General features: G+C 34.8%; 1 protein-coding gene across 10 annotated transcripts in view; it reads left to right on the top strand.

The window, feature by feature from the left end:
• The window catches only part of OSBPL8 (oxysterol binding protein like 8), a 157,679-nt gene that overhangs the window by 48,255 nt on the left and 90,126 nt on the right, over window positions 1-19,298 (top strand). For 4 of the 10 annotated variants that reach the window (XM_040637283.1, XM_040637281.1, XM_008684324.2 and 1 more), the window contains exons 2-3: window positions 1,247-1,355; window positions 15,368-15,406. In XM_040637283.1, coding sequence (XP_040493217.1) covers window positions 1,314-1,355; window positions 15,368-15,406 — 81 coding nt within the window. In that variant the 5' untranslated portion in view covers window positions 1,247-1,313. Of the gene's footprint in view, window positions 1-1,246; window positions 1,356-15,367; window positions 15,407-19,298 lie in introns of those variants that run through there. The other 6 variants (XM_040637284.1, XM_040637282.1, XM_040637285.1 and 3 more) reach the window with 3 other exon arrangements.

The following is a 19,298-nucleotide window of genomic DNA, read 5'->3' as shown; positions in this document are numbered from 1 at the left end:
TAGCACTGTGAGTAGACAGATGAGTAGAATGCAGTCTTTGTCCCTGAAGAGAATTAGATCATGAGAACAAATAATTACAATGCATTGTAATACATATAGTAAGGAAGTGTACCCAAGGTTTATAAATTGAAAGTCCACTTAGCTTGGGCTAATTGTATTGGTTATATCAAAGAAACCAAAAGCCCAGTTAAAAAGTATTGTCTCCAGTGTTTATACTTCAGTGCAGCCTTTTATACTTGCAGAAACAGGAAAATGGTTTTCAAACTTCAAGAAATGACCAGAATTCTGCTGACTTACTGATTTTGGTTTTGTTAGCCCTTTTAAGGAAGGATTATTGGAGAGGTTATTAGAGACTTTTGAATATATATAGTTATTTTAAGTTTAGTCTGGAGGTTTTGTTAGTTAAATAAGTTCAGAAGAAAAAGACTTGTGATGAAGACATGCTTCTAAGACTTCCAAAATAAAAACTATAAAAGTGATATATATTCCTTGTAAAAATGGGAAGACACAGAAACACAAAGTATTTTATATGTAATGTTCTATAATTTGCCTTTTCCACCTAATGTGGCCTTCTTTCTAGTTTATATATAAAGTAAATACACAAAGAGTATGTAAAGACCTACCTAATTTTTAGAAGTTGCTACATGATATTCCATTGTATTTATGGTATAATTTAAGCAAACTCCTAATGATTCACATTAAGGTTGTTACAGTTTTCTCATCATATCTATTACTTTGTTGGAAGTGTTTATATATCTTCGTGCATTTGTATAAACAAATAAATGTGGCATAATTATTAGCCTCAAAATTACTGGATTAAAGTATATATATTTTAAATTGCCCTTCCAAAAATTGTTATGATTTATATTCTTCTCACAAAAGTATATGAGAATACTTTTTCCTACATTCTTGCCAGGGTTGGCAATATTAGCACACTTTTTAGTTTTTGCCAGTGTAATCATAAAAAAAAGAGCATTTATTTCCTTAATTGTAAGTAGATTTAAATATCTTTTTAAACTTCGAACAGTCTCATATCTGTAACCTTTCTCTTGCTGTTCTTCAGTTGGTATATTTTCTTTTCTTCCATTTTTTTCTCTGAACCTTTACCATTCTTTGCCCATTTCAAAATCTGATTTCTCCCTGATTGGATTTCCCAGTAACCTCATCCTAAAATGATTTCTCCTTCCTAATACACGTACTGCTTTATTTTCTAGTCCTAATACATACGATTTTTTTTTTCTTCTAGGTTTTTCAAATTTACAGGATGGCTAAACATTAACGGAAAGAGAAGCATAAACTTACCTTCTTTCACTATGGATGCAGGTTTGGCAGATGGAGAACTGGATCAAACTTTGGTGAGTGGTTCAAATATAGTATAATAAGGTACTATCACCTACAGCTGTGAAGTGTTTGATGTAAGCCATCATTTTATTTAAAAAAAATGTATTTAAAACTTAAAAAAATTTTTTAAATAATTCTTGAACTCCTGCTGATGTGAAAATGACAGATACTTTAAAGCTTGTTGAAGCCAAACCCAGTCAGTTTTCTGACATTTCTGTCCTATGTCTTCCTCTGCTTACTTGTATTAACTTGGTCCCAGCCCTTGGGATGGTAAATTCTTTGGGATAATGCAGAGGCCAACTTTTTATGTTTCATATTGCTATGAAATTATATTGAGATGCTTGTAAATTTTTAATTTAGTGAAAGTCCTTCATTCAAACTCAAATGTAGGAACAGTCTAATGATTGATAGCAAAATGCAATTTTGTTTACTTGTGTTAACTTGTTCCCAACCTTTTTTGAATTTCTGGTTCAAACTTGTCTTAGTTTCTTAAAGGGTCAAAAAAAGTTAAACGTTAAAATAACTTGTTAATAGAAAATAAAATGGGCATGGAAGTAATTTGGTTTACAAAGGTTATTGTCACAGCGATTATAAAAGGAAAACTGATGGTAGGTTATTTTATTTTCACTATGATTTCAGCAAAATCAAGATTAAAGCCTTGTCTTAGAACATGTATACTTTGCCATAAATATCTTATTTAAGGTTAATGGACTTTTTAAACTCTTTTAGCTGAAATATTTTTAATCTCTTACTGATAATAAAAATGCCAGTAATAACAACAATTGCTGTTCTCTAAGTGTATACTTTGTCAGACTGCCCTCACAATAGCCATTAAAGGTAGGTATTTGTTTATTCTCACATTTATAGTTAGAGAAAAGGGCTCTGAGCGGAGGTTAATTATCTTCTCTAAGAGCTCACAGCTTGAGGGGTGTTTCAATACTTTGCCACTAATGTGTTGACTCTGTGCCTGTCTTTCTGAATAGAATTGCTTAAAATTTACTGTTACCTTTTAAACTAATGTCTAAACAGATAGTATTAAATTCTATCCCAGAATACCTGTGCTGTATTAATAAAATTTTATTCATTTTTTATTCTAAATCCTGTTGATAGAGATTGGAGCAAGATATTTAAAAAGCAGTGAGAACAATTTTCTTTTTCTTGTTCATTAAATTTCTTTTGTGAAATATTGTAGCTTATTTTACCAATAGTTTCAGTTGCATTACTGAAATATTCTGTATTTGAAACTAATCTTGAGATCTGCTTTTGAGTTACCTATTTATAAAATACCACCTTTGAACTACACTGCCTAAGCTGGTTACTATTTAGACCTAGGAGAAGTGGATAGGAACATGGGCTCTGTAGGTATTTAACTACATGTTAAAATCTAAGCTCTGTTGCTTAGTTGTACGACTTGGGTGATTAATTAAATTCTCTAAGTTTTCAGTTTCCTCATATATTATATAAAGATAATAGTAATATCTACCTTCCAGAATTGTTTTGAGGTTTTTTTTTTTTTTTTTAAGATTTTATTTGTTAGAGAGAGGGAGAGAGAGAGAGAGCACAAGCAGGAAGAGCCATAGGCAGAGGGAGAAGCAGGCTCCCATCTGAGCAGGGAGCCCAATGTGGGACTCGATCCCAGGACCCTGGCATCATGACCTGAGCTGAAGGCAGACGCTTAACCAGCTGAGCCACCCAGGCGACCCTATTTTGAGTTTTGATTGAGATAATGTATCTGTAAAGTGCCTATTACAAAGCCACAGACATTATAAACATCCAATAAATAAAAGCTACTACTATTATTGTTGATATAACTAGTTGTATCAAGCCCTTCTCTCCAAAAAGATAAATAATTAGAAGGCAAGAGATGCAGTAAAACACATTGAAAAAGCCCTAGGCTATTCAGTAATTTTGGCTTTATACTTTCTCAGAATCTCAGTTTTTCTTCCTAAAATATTTAGGCAAATATTCTACTTCAGTAAAAAATACATAGGCAGGAATACTCATTCTGACTACTTGATAGAGACAGTATGATCTAGAGAAACCAGAAAGTTCTTTGAAAATATGAAGTAGTGTGTCAATATGAGTTGGTAGTGTTTTTAAAAAATTATTGCATGTACTAGTTTTTAAAATATCAGTAAACTTTTTTTTAATTGCAGCCTTTGTACAAAGTACTGTGCCTGGTGAAGGGGATGCCAAGAGATGCACATTATAGTCTGTCTGAATTGGGTTTATTTTGGGAAGACTAAAGAGATGGATAAATAAGGCAATACAGATTTACTCAGTGTTAAATGATGGACATAAACAAGGCAGAGTTTACAAGCTGTGAAGAGTGGGTGGTTGTTAAACACTGGGGTAGTTAGAAAAGCTTTCTTAAGAGAACATACACTTTGACTAGCACAAGTAAATAGTGAACATAGGATTGAAAATGAGCAAGGAATGCATTCTAGGAAGGGAGGATAACAAGAGACAGAGCTAAATGGGGGAGGTAATTGCTTATGGCTTTTTTTTTTTTGGGAGAAATGAATTAGAAAAATTAAGGTAGATTGGAAGGTGGTGTTATTTACAGGAATCATTGATTCATGAGGCAGATAGAGACCAAAATTGTAGAAGGTTTTGAGTGCCAGACCCGGGATTTTGAACTTGGAAAGCCATAGTATGTCACTGAATGTTTTTATGTAGATAGATGAATCTGGAAGCAGGATATAAAAAATTAGGAAGAGTAAAAGATATTAAGAGACTATTATAGTAGTCTTGGTGTGAGGTTGTAAAAACTTGGATTCAATATGACTGTCAGTGTCCATTAATTTAATATTCTTCTTCCATAGGAGATTACTTTTTCTATATATTTTTTTAAGTAAGCTCCACACCCAATGTGGAGCCCAACATGAGGCTTGAACTTACAACCCTGAAATCAAGACCTAAACTGAAATCAAGAGTTGGACAGTTAACCGATTGAGCCACCCAGGCGACCCTACTTTCTCTTTTTTTAAAAACTTCTTTTGCCCATTCATTATTCCACTTGTGTATAGTTCAATTTTTGTGGTAGTGTTAAGTAGTAAATATTGAAAAATATGGATTGAATATCTGTACATGGAACTAATATATTTCAGAACACAAGTATACATTTAATATGTGTCTTAAATGATATTTTGTAAAAGTCCAGAACTTAGATCACTTTAGCAATTAACCACTAAGAAATGCTTTAAGTGCAGGAGTTACATTTTTATTAATAGATTGAGGTAGACTATGTGAAACTTTTTTTTATTAGAAAAATTGAATGTGTTTTTCATCTTAAGGACAGTCATTATATCTTTTGAATATTTTATATATTATTTCTGTTGCCAGAAGAAACCTTTCTTAAGAAGGTCTGTTAGAGGTAAAAATCTTTTGTTGTATTATAAATGAATTATATAAATGACTTTTCAGAAGAGAATACATTTTTTAAAATATGTGTGAATCTTTTGTATTGTAAGGCGCTCTCAACTGAAGTAATCTTTCTAAAGATTCTATTATAAATTGGGTACTTTGAATCAAAGGATTTCTGAAATGTAAGGAAATGCAAAGGTGATTTAGTTCAGTAATTCTTAGAATGTAGTAAATGAGTCTTTCTAATGGGCCTAGCTAGAGATTATCCAGCTTCCTGAAATTTTTATTTTTAGGTACTTACTAGGTGGGTGTTTCATGATTACTGTGATTTGGTGTTCACAAAGTAAATTGGTCTGTTACTAGACTTAACTGAGAGCTTTAAATCATATTCTAAGAAGTGTGGCTACTGTATATAATATTTGGCAACATTATATAGCTTGTCTATTTGGCCATGCCAGTTAATGGAATTGCCCCAGTGTTTGGTAACATCAAGTATTATTTTGAGTGGTCCTAAATCATGTAAATTCTTAGGTTGCAGAAATCTTCTTACATAAAATAATAAAACAACTAGAAATTTTAGTCACCAATTTGTTACTTACATACTCATTCTCTTTTATATTAAAAGAGTTCTAATAGCTGCTTGCTAACTGTAAGAATTTATATTTTAATCACATTTAAGAATGGTGCTATCTTTCTTGAACTTTTTATTATGGAAATTTTCAAATATATTTTTTTAAAAGATGGACTAGGGTAGTGAATCATCATGTACTTATCACTTGTCTTCAACAATTACCAATTCTGGTCAGTCTTGCATCATCTGTAGTCCCACCTTCCCATCCCATGTTTTTTTTTGGAGCAAATCCTGGATAAATCATTTTTTTTTTGTAAGTATTTCAGTAAATATCTCTAAAATATCAAGACTTTTCTTTAAACTTTAACCATAAATACCATTAGTATCCTAAAAACGAGTAATTCTTTAATCAAATAACTAGTCAATGCTTTAATTTCCCTGGTTGTCTCATAAATATTATTTTTTATAATCCTTATGTTGGCCTTGGTTGGTAAGTCATTGAGATCTTTTTTAATCTTGCGAGTCTCTCTTGTATCTGTTTTTAATTTTTCCTTTTCAGTTTATTGAAATAAATAAATAAGGTAATTTGTCTTGTAGAATTTCTCACAATCTGCATTTTCCCCCATGGTGATTATTTAATGTGTTCCTCAGTCACTTCTGTTTCTCACAAGTTGGTATTAGAGACTTGCTCAGACTCTTTTTTGACAAGTATACTTTATTGAGGGTCTTGTGTATTATACACCATCAGGAGGCATATAATGTCTGTCTCTCTTCTTGTGATAATAGCAGCCTTGATGATCATTGCCTAGATATGTTAATTCACTAAGGGTATAAATTAGTATCCTAAGTGGCTTACAAAAATGGGGGCTGGAGAGAATAACTGTGACTAGTCCCTACCTTTCACACGAACCAACCCACCTATATTTTGTCTTCTAGACTATTAATCTTTTTGCCATTTTATAACTTTATTGAACCTTCTAAAGGGAGACATTTTTTAAAAGGATAAAACAATTTGACAAATATGCTTTATTATCATCTTTAATTTATTAACCTTACAGTTAGTAGTATTTATTTATTTATTTTTCTCTCTCTCTTTTTTTTTTTTAATTTTTTTTATTATATTATGTTAGTCACCATACAGTACATCCCCGGTTTTCGATGTAAAGTTCGATGATTCATTAGTTGCGTGTAACACCTAGTGCACCATGCAATACGTGCGCTCCTTACTACCCATCACCAGTCTATCCCATTCCCCCACCATCCTCCCCTCTGAGGCCCCCAGTTTGTTTCTCATAGTCCATAGTCTCTCATGCTTCATTCCCCCTTCTGATCACCCCCCCTTTCTTTACCCCTTTCTTCCCCTACCGATCTTCCCAGTTCTTATGTTCCATAGATGAGAGAAATCATATGATAATTGTCTTTCTCTGCTTGACTTATTTCACTTAGCATTATCTCCTCCAGTGCCGTCCATGTTGCAGCAAATGTAGTTAGTAGTATTTAAATATTTGTAATGTTTGAACTTCCCAAGTGAGAAAATATCACTCAGTTATTTCTTATTGTATGGTACTTAGATTCTGTCTTACTATAGCTTCATTTTTTTGACTTGTTAAATGTTCTTATTAGAAGCTTGAATAATATAATGTAAAAACTTTGTAGATATATAACGGCACTCTAATAAACTCTAATGGGAATTGAAAAAAGAGTTAGCTTTTTTTAAATTAAGATTTTATTTATTTATTTGAGATAGAGCACAAGCAGTGGCAGAGGGAGAGGGAAAAGCAGCAGGGAGCCAGACTCCGCACGCTATGCCAGGACCCTGAGATCATGACCTGAGCTGAAGGCAGATGCTTAACTGACTGAGCCTCCCATGCACCCAAGAGTTAGCTTTGAAAAAGAAAAGTAGCCAGTGATTTACACAGTACGTCAGCAGAATTCTAAGCCCGAAATCTTTTGTATTTCCATTATGCATGGAGAGCTTCTCCAGTTAATGGTATCTGATGTTATTCACCCATTTTCTCATTCTCTCATGAGTGTACAGTGCACTTTTCCAGAGACTACATGAGGTGATGATGTCATCAGTCTTCTGGCTAATGGAGTGTGTGCTTGTATATTCTTGTGTTTTCAAGTTTTCTTAGTTTAATTTTTTCCTAAGCAGTATTTTTTTATTTAAATTAACTTTATTTTTTAGAATAGTTTTAGACATAGAAAAAAATTACAGAGTTCCCCTCTACTTTGTTCTCAATTTCCCCTATTACTAACACATTTATGGTACATTTGATATAATTAATGAATCTAGGTTGAGACATTATTAACTAAAGTCCATACGTGATTCAGATTCCCTTAGTTTTTACCTATTGTCCTTTTCTGTTCCAGGATCCCATTTGGAATAGCACATTATATTTACTAGTCATGTTTCCTTAGGGTCCTCTTGACTGTGATTTCCTTGTTTTTGATGACCTTGACAATTTTGAGGAGTACTGGCTAGATATTTTGCACAATGTCCTTCAGTTGAGATTTGTCTGTTTTTCTCCGATTAGACAGGTCCTTACGGGTTTTGGGGAAGAGACCACAAAGGTAAAATGCCATTTCATCACATCATTGCCAAGGGTATATACTGTCAACCTGCCTTGTCATTTCTGATGTTGACTTTGATTACATGGCTGAAATAGTGAGTTTCTCATTTTTAATTTATAATAGGGCAAATAACGGTAGGTATAATGCACATTAAACAGCAGCTCTTTGGAGTCTTCAGTAATTTCTGGGACAGTGAAGGGATCTGGAGACCCAAAAGTTTGAAAATTCCTCAAGCCTTTAGCAATTAACACTTTAAGGAAGAATACTTTATAGCTACCTGATATGAAAGGAGGGATCCAGAAGGTGATGGGGGTGGGGGCAGGGTAGAAAGAAGAAATGATAGGGCCTTCAGGAATGAGGGAGTGATGATCAAGATAAAATCTGACTACTACAGAATTGTACCTAGCATTATGATCTGTATCTTTCAAGGAGTTTTGTTTTTGTTTTGTTTCTGTTTTCATTTTGACATTTACAGATATTGGTTGAATGCTTACCTATTTTGTCTTTTATGAGTTTTAATGTTTTGTCTGATTCATATCATCTGCAAATAATAGTTTATTTCTTTCCAGTCCTTATACAGTTAGGACTGTGGTTTTGTGTATGTATGCCTGCAGGTGAAAGTTGGTGGGTGTTTACAGCCTTTTATAGTTTTCCAGAAATTCATCTATTTTGTGTAATTTTCAAAATTATTTAAGATTCATTATTATATGAAGATAAAATTTGATTAAAAGTTCAAGAAAATCTCTGCCTGTTCAGCTATTTAAGAGAATAGAGCAATTAAGAGATTTTTATCCAGACCTCAAGTCACTTTAGTAGGTTTTCATTAAGACTGCTTCAGAAGTCACCTTAAGGTGAAAACACTTTATGGTGAAAACAACAGCAATGGTGCAAAAAAAAAAAAAAAAAAAAAAACCATGGGAAGGGAAATGAATTTGTGTGTGTGTGTGTGTGTGTGTATACACATAAAACTTAATTTTACTTTTGGTCAAACATTTATTGAGTTTAGAAAATTAACCTACCTTCACAGAGCACATCTATGCACATGCTACCTTACACTTGTGTTTAGGTCTCACAGACAGTATTGTTTGCTGCTTAGGGTAATTGGTAGAAGATAAAACTATAAGATGGGGGCGCCTGGGTGGCTCAGTCAGTTAAGTGTCTGCCTTTGGCTCAGGTCATGATCCCAGGGTCCTGGGATTGAGTCCTGCATTGGGCTCCCTGCTCAGGAGGAAGCCTGCTTCTCCCTCTGCCTTTTCCCTCTGCTTGTGCTCTCTCTCTCAAATAAATAAATAAAGTCTTTTTTTTTTTCCCAAAAAAATAAAACTGTAAGAAGTGAATAGCAACTAACATTTATTAAATTTCTATCACATGCCAGAAACTATTCCAAGTGCTTTTCAGGTAAGCTTACATAATTTTCTAATAACCTTATGAGATAGTAGTATTACCCTCATTTAATAGAAGCGAACACAGAAATAGGGACGTTGCTCAGGGTCATACCACTAGTAAGTGGCAGAACTGGATACGTTTTGGCTCCATAGGCCAAGCTTTCATTATTTTCCTATACTGCATCTCAACCTAGTTAGAATCAGAATATAAAGATCCTTGAATACTATTTTTACACTTTGAAATTTTTGTTTTTAAGGTAACGTCAAACCATTGAGTTTTTTGTTCTTGTTTTTTGGGAGTCAGTAAACAACCTGTTTAGAATTGTGACTTGGGAAAATGATCTTGGCAGAATTATGGAATATTGCAGGGACAACCAGCTGAACATTATAGAGCTATCTCTGAGGTATCTTGAAAAATCCCAGTGCCCAGGTTGCACCCCTGTTCAATTGAATTAGAGTCTTAGTAGAGGGTGAAATGCAGACATCAGTACTTTTTAAAAGTCTCGCAGGTGATTTTAATGCATGGCCAAAGTTGAGAACTATAGAAATAGAGGCTATTAGCCCAGGGAATAAGTTAGCATGCAGTTGTATAATCTAGGTAGAAGGCAGTTAAAACTTATACGGTAGTAGTAGCTGAATAGAAAATATGTCCCTTTTGGATTTTGCTTTTTTTCCTGGATTTTTAGAATTTGCACTTTCCATATTTGGTTTAATTTATTGAAACGGAGAACAACAACAACAAAAAAAACCAAAAACAAACCAAAACAACCTCCCCCCACCAAAACCCCAAAAAACAAAAACCAACCTTATTTTTGCACACTTACTGGTGTCCTGATCTTGGCTTGGTATCTCACATACTTTCTCATTTAATCTCCATAATACTGTGGGGTAGATATTACTCTGTTTTTAGAGGTGAAGAAATTGAGACTCTGAGGGAGTTAGTAATTTTTCTAAGGTCACATGGCTAATCAGTGGGCCATGTTAGGATTTAAATATCCATACTCTTAATTTTGTTATTCTTGTCATTGAATGCAAAGGCTAATGTTTTTATATTATAAGTTGATCTGTGTCATACCCAGCCTTTTAAAATTTTTATGTGCATTACCTAGTATAATAGTATGCTTTGAAAAGTATGTGATACATGATCTATTTTATTTAACTCAAAGCTTTGTTCTCCTATAACTAATTTTGAGTTTTCTACCTGGAGTCAGTATTTTGGCATTTAGGCAGTATGTAGTTGAAGAATAGTTGCTAACTGCATTTTTATGTTTGGTAGATATTATGAGTCATGAAAATTGACATTTCCATAATATTAGCAGTCTTTCCTGTGGCTTGATACTGAACAACATGATACGCTGATCAATGATTTGTTAGAAATAGACCTCTAGAAGGAAAGAAGGTATTTGTTATACAGTCCTTATGTCCTAATTGAGATCCTGGTCATGATTCAATAAAGAATGTGGGCTTATATATCTGTGTGAGGAATTGGCCAAAATGAAATTCCAAGTAACATAAACTCTTATTTCAGGCTGAAAATCAAAGTTATTTAAGTAGGTCATAATCTTAAGCATCATACACTGAAATATTTTTGTATATGAGCTGTTTCTTACAATCAGTTGTCATATCTAACCTGGCATTATTGTGATGTGATTACATGGTTTCTGTTGTGCTGATCAGGTGACTAAGTATGGTTAGATCAGACACAGAGGAGAATGTTGATGAGCTCAAAGGCCAAGGTTTAATTCCTTTAATGGACAGTTCACTTTTTTCTTGTTTCATAACCACAGACTTCACCAGCAGTCTCACCAGATTCATGACATTAGTTGCAACTGACACAATCGATTTTGAACTTCCCCTGTATGTGAAGTCCTTGATGAATGAGGTTGGTTTCATCATGGCAAGAGACCACCATTACCAGAAGAAATATAACTTATGCTCCATTACCAAAAACAGGTGGTAAATCTGTAACAGTGTTATTTATGAAGGACAGAATTATTTAAGAAAAATGATGGGGAGGGGCACCTGGGTGGCTCAGTCGTTAAGCGTCTGCCTTCAGCTCAGGGCGTGATCCCGGCATTCTGGGATCGAGCCCCACATCAGGCTCCTCCACTGGGAGTCTGCTTCTTCCTCTCTCACTCCCCCTGCTTGTGTTCCCTCTCTCGCTGGCTGTCTCTCTCTGTCAAATAAATAAATAAAATCTTTAAAAAAGAAAAGAAAAGAAAAATGATGGGGGAATTCCTAACAAAGGAATGTGGACATATGATAGCCAGAGACTAATAGTGGAAGAAAATATGAATATGCTTTACATTACAACTAAAGATGTTCTCAGGCATGGAGGTGATTTTCTATGTTGAGTTGTTATTATAACAGAATTTGAGGACTATAATAGATCTTATGAGCAAATAAAAAAGCTAAATTCAAGATATTTAATCAGGTTTACCCAGGGAATATTGAGAGAGCTAGGCTTAGAACTTAGATTTCAGAATTCAAGTCCATATTAGTTCTTTGTGTATCTATGTTAAGCATGCAGAATGTTAAGGTTTGGAAAATACAAAGAGAGAAGTAAGACTTTTTTTTACTGTTAGAGAATTTAAACCAATTCATTTCATAAACGGAGGAGCTCAGCGAACTACATATAAGAAATTCTTTGCTAGGTATTAGAGTTATAATGACTAAATCTTTTTTTCATTCATGCATTTGTCATTCAGTATTTGTTGATTGCCTACCATGTGCCAGGCTCTGTTCTAGTCTTAAGGGATACAACAGTGACCAAAACAAACTAACTTCTTACTTCAGTGGAGCTAACCTTCCAGTGGAGGAAGACAAAAACAAACAAACAAACAACAACAACAAAAAAAAACAAAACCAAACATAAATACGTACTGTTAAGTGGTGATTGTTGTGATGAAAAATAAAGCAGGGTAAGATGGATAGAGAATCCAGAATAGGGGATGGGTGTTGCTATTTTCTGGGAATACTATGGAAGTCTTAAGATGAAGTTACTTTTTTTTTTTTCCTAGAATGGGGGATGGGGCAGAAGGAGAGAAAGAATCTTTTTCTTTTTTCTAAGATTTTATTTATTAGAGAGAGAGAGCACAAGCAGGAGTGTAGAGGGAGAAGGAGAAGCACACTCACCGCTGAGCAGGGAGCCCAACACAGGACTTAATCCCAGGACCTTGAGATCATGACCTGAGCTGAAGGCAGACACTTAACCAACTGAGCCACCCAGGCGCCCCGAGAGAGAGAGAGAGAGAGAGAGAGAGCGTGAGAGAGAGAGAATCTTAAGCAGGCTCCATGCCCAGCATAGAGCCGCATGTGGGGCTCCATCTCAACAACCCTGAGATCATGACCTGAGCTGAAATCAAGAGTTGATGCTTAACTGACTGAACCACCCGGGTGTGCGTGATGAAGTTACTTTTGAACAGTCTTGAAGGATAAAAGCCAGTGCGGAGCTTGCAGGTCTGTTAGGCAGACTGTGGTGGTTAGGCTGTTAAGTGTTGAGGTTTGTGAGGAAAGTGAGTTAGGGGTCTTTTACCTCCTCAGTCAGGACAATGGCGGTGTGGTGCAGGGGCACTCTCCCTAGGAGCGCATGGAACTCTGCGGGCTCTTCCCTACAGTTCGGCTTGATAGAAAGATGCAGTGGCAACACAGATGTAGTATCCCTTTGTCTTACCTGGTGTGGGAGGTCAGGAAATCCCTGAGCGAGGATGTGATATTTTATCTGAGATAAGAAGACTGAGTGCAGCAGGAGGGTGATTGGGGAAACCTTTAAGGATCTGGAGTTCAGGAGAGGTTAAGGTGGGAAACTAATTTGGGAAGTCGTTAGCGAATAGAGCCCATTTGAAAATTAAGTTAGTGGAATCATCTGGAAAAAGCATGTTGAATGGGGACAAAAGAGATTCTAGGATGCAACCTGGGGGGCAGGGACAGAAGGGGAAGGGAGCCAAGCAACAAGAAGGAAGAAGAGAAAGGAGAGAAAATAGCTTGGAAACTGGGGAATGGGAGAGAGTTGAGAAAAGGAGTGATCAGTGGTGGCCAGTCCTAAAGAGTGGTCAGTTAGGTTTAGCTGGAAAAGGTAAGGTTGGCTAGACTTGAAATGTCTAATAGTATAGCCAGTTATGACTAATTTACATTCAAATTAAATAAATTCGGCTCCTCGGTTTTCACTAGCTGCATTTCAAGAATTTAACAGCTACATGTAGTTAGTAGCTACTCTATTGGATAGTGTGGATATAAACTATTTCCATCATTGAAGAAAGTTCTATTTGATAGCAGTATACTAGACCATTATAATATTAGGGAAAAGTTAAATAAAAATTCATTTCTTAACTTATTTGTGATAGCAATAGAGAAAATATTATGAGACCACTAATTATGTATTACCAAAGAACTGATGTTAGGAAGTCAGAGTTTTATCTTGAACTGTGGTAGCAGAATTGGCAATTTGAGTTGAGCCTTCAAGGTCAGGGAACTTTCAAGCTATTGAACATGGAAGCAGAAAGAAAGGGTGAAAATTGCAGATCGCTCTGAGCACAATCAATTTACTAGACAGAGAATTTAGGTAAGTTGCAAAGCTATCCCATGGGGGATCGGAATACCTCTGTGGCATGAATAATTGGTCCATGCTGTAGACAATTTAAATATCAGGGTTTGGGGCTTATTTTCTAAAGAATGGGTACTATCAAATGTTTTTGAGTGGAGGAGTAACATGGCCAGTGTGATAGTTTGTGGTTAATTTGGTAAATTAAGTTCTTGGTTTTTCTTAGTCTTTGTCACTTGTTGCACTCCTAAGTAATCCTGCCTATGTCTACATACTGCTTTAAAAAAAAAATCTATAAAAGTACACTCATGTAAACTGTACCACTCACGTAAACTATTATTAAGCCTCACAACGATTCTGGAGAGTTGTAACATTTATAATTATATGTTCACATAGAAAAAAAATCTCAGAGTTCAATAACTTGCTGCTGATGGCGCTAGCTTGAAGAATGAGCAATATTGGGTAGACAAGATAATTTACCTCAATTTCACATAAATTACTATACAGTACATACCATATATGTATATATGTATATGTATATGTATATATGGTCATCTTGTCGGCAGTAGGGACCATGTCTTTATTGTGTTTTTGAGTTCCAGTACCTACCAGAGTAAATGAGTGAGGTGAGACTTAATGCATGGACATCTATTGAAAGGGAGATGAGAAATGAGATGATGTGGGTCTGGCCTAGGTAATAGTATTAATGAGAATTGAAGGAAAGGACTAGATGTGAGGTAGACATTTTCTAGGTAAAAATAATCAGAACTTAATAATTTCATGAGATGTTGGGGGGAAAGAGTCTCAATGACTCAAGGGTTTAGGTCTGAGTGAAAGAGAGATGCTACCATTGAAAGACTTGGGCAAATTGCCATGAAAACTGGTTTCTAAGAGAAGCTAGTGAGTGCTGTTTTTGACTTAAAGATGCTTTCTAAAACCAGCTTAGAGCCCTTCCTTTGTTTACAGAATTTTAGAACCAGAAGTTAATTTGCAGTAATGTCTGAACATATAGGTAGCAATGTCTTGGAGTGGAGTTTTGGAGCTAGGGAAGGACTTGGAAGTCGTCTGAATAAAGGTAATAAATTACGCCTTAAGCATGAATGCAATCTGCAGGAAAGGAGCAGATTGAGAGAAAAAAAAAAAAAGAAAGTTGAGGACTGAGCACTGGTTATGGCCACTCACTTACTGAATGAGAAGATGAAGTGGAGCCAGGAAAACAGGAGAAGGGAAGGCAGAGGAGTAGAGTACTTTAGAAACCAAGAGAGGAGAAAGTTTACATGGGGAAAAGGCTGATAGAATTAAATACATGCAGGGAGGATAAGAACTGTGAAAAAGCCCCAGAGCATGCCAGAGAGGACTTCACAGATTGACAGATTGACTGGAATTTCCCAAAGCCTCAGAGGTTTTTTTGTTTTGTTTTTTAAAAGGATTTAGTTTCCAGTGTAAACATATTATTGCACTTTTTTTTTTTTGCTACTTCTTAAAAGATTAATGCACCACTTAATTCATTTGATACACTGGGTGCTCTCTAAATTCAGATTCAAGTATTTGACATTAAATCACTCCTGAGAAAATTTGTTTTTTTTTTAGATCTTGCCATATTCAGAAGTTGCTGAAGTTCAAGAGACAGTGAGTAATATATGGTGCTATGTTTGAAATGTTAACATTTTTGCATTTTTTGAGGATTTTGGGTTGGATTCTTAAAATCTATTTTTCACTATATTTTATCATAGATGATTATGTCATTATACTAAGTAACTCATGTAGATTGAAAAGATCACTTGTAAAATGTTTTCATTTTTTCCAAAATGTGTATGGATTTAATTTTTTTTTTTACTGTAAAAATAATCCATACCAATGGGGACATAGTTAAACAATACAGAAGAATATAATAAATAAAATTCTACCTTCTGGAGGCAACCACTTTTAATATTCTGGTGGCCTCTTTACTAAGTTTCTTCATATGTATATGTCTTACACATGAAATTTTATAGAAGTGGAGTCATACAAACTTCTGTAGCCTATTTTTAAAAGTCAATGTATAATGAATGCTGTTCAGTCAGTGAAAAAAAAAACTTTAACGGCTACATAGTATTTCATTGTATAAATGTACTATTTAATAATAGATGGCTGTTTTAGATTACTGTAAGTGATGTGATAAAAATCTGTGGACACGTCTTTTTAAATATTTTAGATGATCACCTCAGTGTACATTCCTAGAAGTGCATTTGCTGAATCAAAAGTCTGATTAGATTATTTTAAAATAACTGCCTGGCATGCCAGTTAATATTCTCTAAGAGTGATAAGCTCTAGTTCCTAGAAAATATTTCCATAAAATATCTCCTGTAAAACTCAGGGATAAAATGTACACAATGTGTGTTTTGCAGTTCATTGCAAGAATATGAAAAGTTGAGTGTAGAAAGAGGACTCCTGTAGGAAGAAGAAATAAATCTCAGCTGCTGCATCTCTTACTGAAGACTCTTACTCTAAGGGCCGAAGATAGCACTAAATAGAGCACTCTTAGGATGTTTTATATAATCCTCCTTCCAAATTGTGCCAGCAGCATTGCTTGTACAATGAACACAACTTGATGAACTTTGTTGGGGGAAGAGGTGCAACTTGCTTGAAACTTTATTTTCAAGTTGTATCAAAGCTGTTTGTGCTTTGGCATAAGCTCAAAAGATGGCCTAAGTCAAATATGTATGTTGAGAGGGAGGTGCTTTGCTTAAGGCAATGGAATCAAGCTATAGCTCTTATGGGATTGTTTCTGTGTTATAAGGTGGCCATCTGTCCTGAATTGCTTAGGACTGAGGGGTTTCCCAGGATGAAGGGTGTGATTATGAACTTACTCCGTTACACTTCTGAAAGATAGTGGGTTTTATGCTAATTATAGATGGCGTGGCAAATATTTAGAAGTACATTAAATAAAATCCCATTTTTGCGTAATGCTCTTTTCCTGAGATTTGTAGACTAAATTCAGTAAAGATTTAGGTAATGGCTGTACTTCATGCTTTTAGTTAAAATAGTTGATAGTATACTAAATGATAAATAGAAAAACTCTCTAGGCATGTTACTATTATTTTATCACTTTCAGCCCGTACTTTCTGCCAAAATAGAGTATCTGTTTATATGACAAAGAAATTATTGAAATGACTGTGTGGACATTGTTGAAGTGATAATGACAAATATGATGTTATTCAGTTAGAGAAAATGTTTCCATCATATCTTTAATGGTCTTTTTTTGAACAGGCTGAAAGAAAGTTCCTGGATTCTTTGAGTTTCTAGTAGTATTTTGGTTCTCTAAGAAAAGCCAAGAAGAGTTGGCTAGCTTTTTATTTTTTAAACTATCTAACAAGATACTTATGTAGAATGTTTCCACATCAGTAATTTCACATTGTCTTTATTCATGTGTTATACAACATGGAACTGTGCAAATTAGGCGCTGGTCCTAAAAGCAGTAAAAGTAAGAAGTGTAGTATGCAATTTAGCCGTGTACACAAGTGATACAAGTTACCTGATAAAATTAATATATCCCATTTCCCGTTGGCATTACTTACACGCAACTCTGGGAGGATAGTTTCACTGTATCCCAGTTTAATGCCTTTGCATCCACAACGTTCTGGGAAGGTTTCTGAAGTCTTGCTTTTTTTTTTTTTTTATGTATTTCCACTTTTATTTAGAGTGTTTCAGCTTAATTCTTAGTTCTATTGTTCCATTATAATGTATGTTTTCTTTATAATGCCAGTTCTTTTTATTCTGTCGCATTTTTTAGTCTCTTGTGATTAAGCTCTTCAGGTCATATAACCTAACTGTCACACATACCATAATTTATACTGTTTCTTACCAGCCTGAACCTTTCTCTGTGCAGGTTTGTATGTCCAATTGCCTACTTGATATTTTGACTTGGATGTCTAACAGACATTTCAGAGTTAATCTATCTCAAACTTAGGACTTTTGTTTCTTTCTGTAAATTCACCCCTCTCACTGTCCTTTCCGTCTCAGACAATGACAGTTCCATCCTTCCAGGTGCTCAGACCCCAACGCTTATATCACTTTAATTCCTCTTTTTTTTTTTTTTTTTAAACTTCATACTTGGTCTGTTTGGAAATCCTGTTGGCTCTACTTTCAAAATATGTTCAGAGAACTCAACTGTTTTTTCTCACCCTCACTGCTACCACCTGGATCAAGTCTCCTTCATCTCTCCCCTAGATTATTACAGTAACTTCCTAACTGACTGTACTCATGTCCCTCTAGTCCATTCTCCACATAGCAGCCAGAACAATCATGTTAAAACATAATCAGATTATGTCACTCCTTTTCTCAGAAATCCAGTGGCTCCCCATCTCATTCAGAATAAAGCCAAAGTCCTGACGAGGTCCTGCATAATCTGGCACCCATTTACTTCTTTGACTTCATTTCCTACTACTCTCCTACTTGTATTTCAGCCTCTCTGGACTATTTACTATCCTCCATGCCCTCCAGACTTGCTTCCATCCCAGTCCTCCACTCTATACTCATTCCTCCCTCTGCCTTGAATACTCTTCCCCTTCATGTCCTTCTGGTAAACTTACTCATTTTATTCAGTCAATTCTGTAGTGAAGTCTTGTTAGTGAAGTCTATCTTAAATTATAACTCCCTCTTCTTTAACATTTTGTGTGTCCTTGTTCTCTGCTTATTTTTTCCTTAGTATTTATATAATATGCAACAAATTTTTACTTGTTTAGTATGGTATTGTTCATCTCTCCCGCTAGAACATAACTACCACAAAGGGTAAAATATTTGTCTTTTTTATTCACTGCTATATCCCTTGGTGCCTGAAATGACACCTGTCTATATAATAGGTACTTATAAATATTTGGATGGATCGATCAGTGATAGGAATAGACAGTGTTTACTTTGATTCTTGAGTGTCTCAATATGAAAAAAATTAGATTAATAGAATCAGATATATATGACAAACATGCTTGAAGTTATAATGTTGAAAACATTTGAAACGAATATCAGAAGTTGCTGTATATGCTAGGGATTATTTTCTGGAAGCAGACAGGCAAGGAATACAGCTGCAAAGAAGTTGACATAATGCTGTTAATTAACAAAATTTGAGAATATATATGTTGAAAGTGAACTTAATCATTTATCCTAAATAGAAGACCAACTAAAAAACCTTCAAAAATGACTGGCCTTGTGAAATTAGAAAGTCCCATTGTGCATATATGGTTAGAACCATTGTTCTCCTTCAAGAAATTCAGATTTACTGGTGATTTAAATCTAAGGAAATCAGTTAATTATTCATATCAATACAAAAAGATATATTTAGAGACTGTCTATGAAATATTTGTCAGGTTTACCATGGTTGACTCTCTGTTTCCTTCTTTCCGTTTTCCAGTATCACATTAGTTATTTATTGGTACATAGCAAATCATCCAAAAATTAAGTGGTATAAAACAACAAGTATTTGTTATTTTATAATTTCTGTGGGTCAAGAATCCAAGAGCGGTTTACTAGGTGTCTCTGGCTCAGA

The sequence above is a fragment of the Ursus maritimus genome, unplaced genomic scaffold (genome assembly GCF_017311325.1).
Source record: "Ursus maritimus isolate PB19 unplaced genomic scaffold, ASM1731132v1 scaffold_21, whole genome shotgun sequence".
Taxonomy (NCBI): domain Eukaryota; kingdom Metazoa; phylum Chordata; class Mammalia; order Carnivora; family Ursidae; genus Ursus; species Ursus maritimus.
Note: the sequence above shows the minus strand (reverse complement) of the source record. Positions and strands in the feature narration are given on the sequence as shown.